The 6,883-nt window shown below is 43.0% G+C and overlaps 1 protein-coding gene across 1 annotated transcript; it reads right to left on the reverse strand.

The window, feature by feature from the left end:
* Positions 1-1,188: 1,188 nt before the first annotated feature.
* LOC142163989 (uncharacterized) lies at positions 1,189-4,382 on the reverse strand. The gene is made up of 3 exons (XM_075221149.1): positions 4,106-4,382; positions 3,138-3,722; positions 1,189-2,537 (listed from the first exon to the last, which is right to left on the reverse strand). Exons 1-3 carry the CDS (start codon positions 4,380-4,382, stop codon positions 1,189-1,191), a joined length of 2,211 nt encoding a protein of 736 aa, XP_075077250.1.
* Between the last annotated feature and the right edge of the window lie 2,501 nt (positions 4,383-6,883).

Raw genomic sequence — 6,883 nt, forward strand, 5'->3', positions numbered from 1 at the left:
AGTGGAAAGTTGTCCTTGGGACTTGCTTTGTTCAAATCCCGATAATCAACACACACTCGGGTTTTCCCATCTTTCTTCGTCACTGGGACCACATTAGCCAACCATGTGGTGTTTCGGACCACCCGAATCACACCAACTTTTAATTGTTTGGAGACTTCTTCTTTGATCTTATCACTGATTTTCGTTTTAAACTTTCTTTGCTTTTGTTGTACGGGTGGGTAACCGGGATAAGTTGGCAATTTATGTACTACCAAATCAACGCTCAAACCTGGCATATCATCATAGGACCATGCAAACACATCCTTGAATTCAAACAAAAGTTGGATCAATGCATCCCTAGTTCTTTTATCGGCATGAATGCTTATCATGGTTTCTCGGACCTCTTCTGGACTGCCCAAATTAACTGGCTCGGTTTCATTTAAGTTTGGCTTAGGCTTATTCTCAAATTGTTCCAATACTCGATTTATTTCCCTAAAAGCCTCATCTTTATCATATTCTGGATCTTGATTCATTATTTCATAGTTAGACAGCGTTTTAGGATCTGGGCATGAAGTTCGCAAGCATGTCATGTTATTTAAGTCCGCATTATTAGAATTGAAAAGGAAAAGATAAGAAAAATAGCAAAATTAGAATAAAGAAAAAGGAAACATCCATTGATGATGAAATATTGATTTCATTTCATTGAATTGAAGATAAGAGTGTTTACATCGAAATCAAAAGACAATAAAATAAAAACATTCGAGTTACACCCTGAAATAACTCGTAATGTAGAAAAGATGGCAAGACTGGACTACCAGCATTCCCGCCTGACAGGGAATGGGGTAGCTTTCCAATTCTGAAGCTTGGAATTTGGCCCCATGTATAACACCTCAACAGTGCTTGTTCCTTCCCCCGACTGGACCATGTGGGACTTATATAACATTCGTTTCATGGCTTCACAAATATCCTCAATCTCTTCAGCCGCGAAGGCCTCTTCTTCTTCTTCTTCTACATATTTGGGATCAATAAATGACTTGGTGAGATGCGAAATGGGCAGAGGCAGGACCCACCCATTTTCTTGCGCTCATCAGCCCATTTTCTATCGGCCTCTATAACTCAGAAACCTACGCCGAAGAACTTCTCATTGGCGATTAACGTAACGGGCTCTATGATGCCTTGTAGATATACCCCGAGCCCCTTTTCGGGCTTTTACCCATGTTTAATCATTTCAGTGGCGACCATGACCGAGGCATTAGATAAGCATGGTTGAGGGAACGGGGCCCCTTCTTCGCATTGATCAGCGATCACAATTTCGAAGGCTTGGTAGACAATGTGCTCACTTCCTTCTCTAGCTTCGAGACATGGGACTGAAGGGTCCCTGTAAATGGACTGTTCATCCTCCCCGTGGACAACAATTTCTTGGTTTTCATGTTCAAATTTGACCATTTGATGAAGAGTGGAGGGCACAGCTCCTGCAGTGTGAATCCATGGTCTTCCTAGGAGAAAATTATATAAAGTATCCATGTCCAGAACCTGGAAAGTTACTTCGAAATCCACAGGGCCAAAGGTCAAAATCAAATCAATTTCCCCTATTGTGTCTCGTTTGACACCATCAAAAGCGCGCACACATACATTGTTTGGTCGGATTCTTTCTGTTCCAATTTTCATTATCTGGAGCGTTGAGAGAGGGCAAATGTCGACTCCAGACCCACCATCTAGCATGACTCTCTTCATATAATAACCTTCACATTTGACAGTCAAGTGAAGGGCTTTGTTGTGGGCGGCTCCCTCTTGGGGCATATCATCACGGCTGAAGGAAATCCTATTAACTTCAAAGAATTGTTCAGCCATTCTTTTCAGTTGTTCAACTGAAGTTTCAACCGGGACATATGCCTCGTTCAATGTTTTCAGGAGTACCTTCTGATGTTCATTTGAGCTAATAAAAAGAGATAAAAGTGAAACCTGGGAAGGAGTCTTCCTGAGATGGTCAATTATTGCATATTCCGAAGTTTTCATTTTTCGGAAAAACTCTTCTGCTTCCTCAGAACTCATAGGCTTCTTAGGCGAAAACCGTTTATCCTTGCTCAGTTTTAATATCTTTTGCTCTTCTGGGTTGTGGTACTTCCTAGGTTGGTTCATTTCGTTCACCTCTCCCATAATCTCTTTCCCCTTGTAAGTAACCACTGTTTTGCTATAATTCCAGGGGAATGCAGTGGGGTCTCTCATAGGGCTCTGTGGTGCGCAGCTAATAACCACGGGCTCATTCAGCCTTGGTGAAATTACCGGCCCCCGCGCCACATAAGTCCTTTTTGGCACATACAACTTTGGCACATTTAGCGTGACTTTCCTCTGCTCAAATATTTTGGGAGTGTTCAACATGAGTTGTTCTTTCCTTGGGGCCCTAGGAACATAGAGAATTGCGTCCTTAGCAGGTGCTGCCCCAGTATTTGTTTCTGCAATTTGAGGAGTTAGAGTGATTTTCTTCTCATTTCTGGCTTGTTTCACCGCCGCTTTAGGTATTGCCTCTGAATCGACAATGGCGATGATAGCTTTCAAAGCTGGATAAAACTCTTTATCATCACAAATCATTCCAATGACCGGCCCGTTGTTGTGAGTCGGTAATGGATTGTTAGTCACATTAGGGACTTCCTCGTCCCTCAGCACCACTCGTTTTTGTTCTATCAAATTCTCAATGGCTCTCTTGAGAGTCCAACAATCCTCCGTATCATGACCCTCTGCCCCTGAATGATAGGCACACCTAGTACCGGGCCGGTATGATGGAGATTCCGGATTTTGCCGGTTTGGAGGCACAAGCTGCAATAGACCCATCTGGACTAATTTTGGAAACAATCTAGAGTAGGACTCACCAATAGGGGTGAAGTCGTTTCTCCTAGGATGCTCACGAGGGCGTGTATTATGTTGGTAATTGTTTTGTGGGGGATGGGGGTTATATGGAGCTTAGTAAGGATGGTTATTTCTGGGAGGTGGAGCTCGATTTTGGTTGTAGTGTTGTTGTGGCCGTGTATAAGGTTGGGCATTCATCACCGCATAGGGAGGCGGTGCCACGGCATATGTTGCATCTTGATGGGGGTAGTAGTGTTGTGGGGTTCTGGAAGGCAGGTAAGAATGATCGCGGGATCGATGGGGGCCTCTCAAACCTGTAGTCATCATGGCTCCTTCTTCCCTCTTCTTTCGATTTGCTAAACCTCCCGAGCCATTCTGGATGGCTTGGGAGGTGGCTCTTAAAGTAGATTGACTTATGATTCGGCCAGTTTTCAAGCCATTTTCTACCATTTCTCCGATTTTTATGGCCTCTGCAAAAGGTTTGCCCATTGCAGACATCATGTTCTGAAAGTAATCGGCCTCTTGGGCCTGCAAGAAAACATTGACCATTTCTGCCTCATCCGTAGGCGGTTTCACTCTGGATGCTTGCTCACGCCACTTGATAGCATATTCACGGAAGCTTTCCGCGGTTTTCTTCTTGAAATTGGTCAGAAAATTCCTATCTGGAGCTATATCAATATTGTATTGAAATTTCCTGACGAAATCTCGGGCCAAGTCATCCCATATATGCCAATGGGAGATGTCCTGATCTATGTACCATTCTGACGCAATTCCCGTCAAGCTCTCCCTGAAATAGGCCATCAAAAGTTCTTCTTTTCCACCTACCCCTCTCAGCTGATTGCAATATCTTTTTAAATGAGCGATCGGGTATCCGTGACCGTCGTACTTTTCGAATTTGGCTTTTTAAGACCAACGGGCAAATGAACATGAGGAAACATACACAGATCGAAGTAGGAGACACTCTTTTGGCCACTCAGGCCTTGCATGTTCTTCAGACTTTTTTCGAGGCTTTTCATCTTCCGAACCATCTCTTCTTTCTCGGGGTTTCTCATAGCTCTTTCCTGTTCCATAGGAGACTCAAACTGCGGGTGCTGAGGGTAAGAGTTTAGGGTAACATGAGTGTTGTCTACCTAAAATTGCGGGACTTGAAAAGTGAAAGTTGAGGGCTCGAAGCATGGCCTGGGAACTGTTGGTTGTGCCGTAGTAGAGACTGGTGGTGCGGTGAATAATGTAGAAGGCACCCCTGAAAACGGTGTCTGGGGGCGAACCTCAGAAGGCATACCGGTTAAATTGGCCGATATAGTGGGGTACCCAAACGGGATGAATGGGTTTGTTACGGGGATGGGGACATTAGAGATTCCACTCGTCCTGGAAAGCAGTTCAGGAAATCCGGGGATTATACTGGGCGGTTCTTTGCCATTAGACCAAGCGTCCCACATTTCTAACATGCGGATGCGCAGCCTCCTATTTTCCTCAGTGGCTGTGGACTCTGACTGTGGAATAGCCGATACAGGACTATCCTCAGGCTCAATAATTGGTAGATGACTTTCAGAGGCCATAGGAATACTGCCTTTAGATCTCGTGAAGTAAGGATGGGAAGCCAGATTACCACAAAACCAACCACCTAAACAGGACCTTTGATATTTGCACACACAACAATCTGGTTAGTTTGAGATATTTAAGAGATAAGGAATCGCATATTGGGGATGCAATGCACTTAAACAATTAAATGTTTCTAAATGTCTTTGCAACGGCTGTATGTTTTATCCCGGCTTTACTATCTCTTTTCTCAAATTTCAAATCCTTATTTCTTTTTCCTTCCCTTATTGTTGTTTTTGCTCTTTTATTTTTCACTCTTTTTTCTCTCTTGTTCACTCAATTTTCCTTCTTTTTCTCTCTTTTTCTTTATTTTTCACTCAGATTGTCTATAGCTATGATTGAATCCGATGGGGATGGCCTACGTATCATGACGCCGCATGAATCAGATTATTACGTAGTTCAGGAAATAAATGCAGAATAAAAGAAAAGAAAATTTTGGTTTTTGGTTTTTTTCAATATTTCATTAAATAAAATCTTTTTGGGTTTTTCTATTACAAAGATTTTGGAAATACTGATGATTAAACATACATACTCAAAACAAAAAAAACAGACTCGAAAAGGTAAAATACAGACTCAAAGCCAAAAATAATAAATAAAAAAATCAGGAATATATAAGAGCCTCTAATACTACTCCGGGGCCCCGTGGTACATCAGTCAGTCTCGATGTGGGCCTGCGTGCAATCTCTTCTTGAAGGTACTCTAAATCATCCATCACATGACGGACAAAAGTCAACACAGAAGTAAAGAACATGGACCTGGTCATATCTTCGCATTCATGGCATTTCATTGCGACGTAATCAGTGATTTCTTTAATCATCATTCTAATGACGCCCTTTTCTTAGAGCAAGCGTCCAATTTGCTGAGACCGGGCCTCCAACACTTGTGTGGCCATATGGTTTTGATCTTGCAATTGTTGTATGACTTCTTCCAATCGGGAAATCAATGTATAGCAATGCTCTCTTTCAGCTTTGAAATCCTTTGTCTGTTGGACCATTTTATTTTCGAGATTAGTCAGCTTTTCCCTTAAGATCGCGACCCCTCTATCATACTTTTGCTTTAAATGTTGAACACACCTTGCCCATTCTTCTGCATTATTTGCCAATTTTGCCCGAGCTTTTGCCAATTCATCCTCGGCCTTTGTCAAATCAAACCCATAATCATGAACTTTCCGCCTCAGATTGCTTATGAGTCTTTCATTTTTTTTGCTTTTTACCGGGTTTTCAGCAACTATTTTCATTTTCTGAATCTGAGCTCGGAGGGCTTCATTTTCTCGGGCCAACCTTTTCTTTTCTCCTTCAACCTCGGCAGCCTGCAAACTACTGCTAAATTTGAGGTTTTTGATTTGATCCTCTAGCTTGCTTATGGTGGTCCGGTATTCCTTTTCTTTAGCTAACCAAACCCACTGTTCTCGCGCTCCATCGGTGAATTGTTGGACATGGGGTCTTTTGGCGGGTTGTTCTGTCTCTTGATTAACTCGAACTCTATTACCATACCAGGTTGTGTAGTTAGATTCTACTTCACCTGAAGAACAATCCTGTACTTGAGTCTGTGGCTCCAGAAACCTACATTGGTGCCAAATCTGGCGAACCTTTTCTTCTGGGAATACGGCTTTTGGGCATAGTTCAATAACCTGTGGACTCAAATCTTCATTATAAGGGACTGTTTGGTATCTTCCCAATTGGCGTAGGACTCGATGCGTAGCATATGGCTGAATACTCCGAAGTCCCATCAATAAAAGAAATCACACTCTGGCAGACATGTAAATAACCTCATTGACCGTGAGCCAACTGAAAGTCCACTCAATTCGGTTTGCGGTCAAAAAACCCAAATACGTGAACCAAGCCTCAGTACCCTCTAGTAACTCATGACCGTTTACCCAGTTTCCATATTCTTCAATGCAATCGAGTCCGGTCAGACCGTAGTTCATGTACCTCGGGCGATGGCAAAGATGTTCCACTAGCCACATTTGCAAAAGCAAGTTGCAACCCTCAAAGAACTTTGTCCTAGCTCGACAGGCAGTTAGAGCTCGATAGATTTCTGCGAGAATCATCGGTATAAGAGTGACGTTGGCCTTTTTGACCATAAAGTCGGCCATTCCTGCAAGTCCTAGCTCTATATGTCTGTCACTCCTTGGGCATATCAGAGTGCCTAAAAAGGCAACTACGAAGGCTAAACCTCTACGTGTTTCCCATTTGTTTTTATTTCCCTGATTACTCAAACCATTGCTCGGATCCTCAAATCCTCGGGGATCCCCATACCGGCTGTATAAGAAGTGGAATGTGCAAAATCCTTTGGCCAAATTTCCATCTTTAACCTGCCGGCTAATGCTCAGAAGGTCCAAAAACTTATGAAGAGTTACAGGTCTTGGTGCTACTGGATATCGGTGCCTGAGATTCCCGTCAAGACCAACATAATCTGCCATCTCTTCTAGCAAAGGGGTCAACTCAAAATCAGAGAAGTG

The sequence above is a fragment of the Nicotiana tabacum genome, chromosome 9 (genome assembly GCF_000715075.1).
Source record: "Nicotiana tabacum cultivar K326 chromosome 9, ASM71507v2, whole genome shotgun sequence".
Classification (NCBI taxonomy): Eukaryota; Viridiplantae; Streptophyta; class Magnoliopsida; order Solanales; family Solanaceae; genus Nicotiana; species Nicotiana tabacum.

Excerpts from the sequence above, each read along its gene's own strand:
- LOC142163989 (XM_075221149.1), bottom strand. The coding sequence starts at position 4,382 with ATGGCCTCTGAAAGTCATCTACCAATTATTGAGCCTGAGGATAGTCCT. Across the intron at positions 3,723-4,105 it reads TATATCGGCCAATTTAACCG|CCAAATTCGAAAAGTACGAC; the intron begins GTATGCCTTCTG and ends GGTCTTAAAAAG. Across the intron at positions 2,538-3,137 it reads AGGAGCCATGATGACTACAG|CTTTGAAAGCTATCATCGCC; the intron begins GTTTGAGAGGCC and ends AGTTTTATCCAG.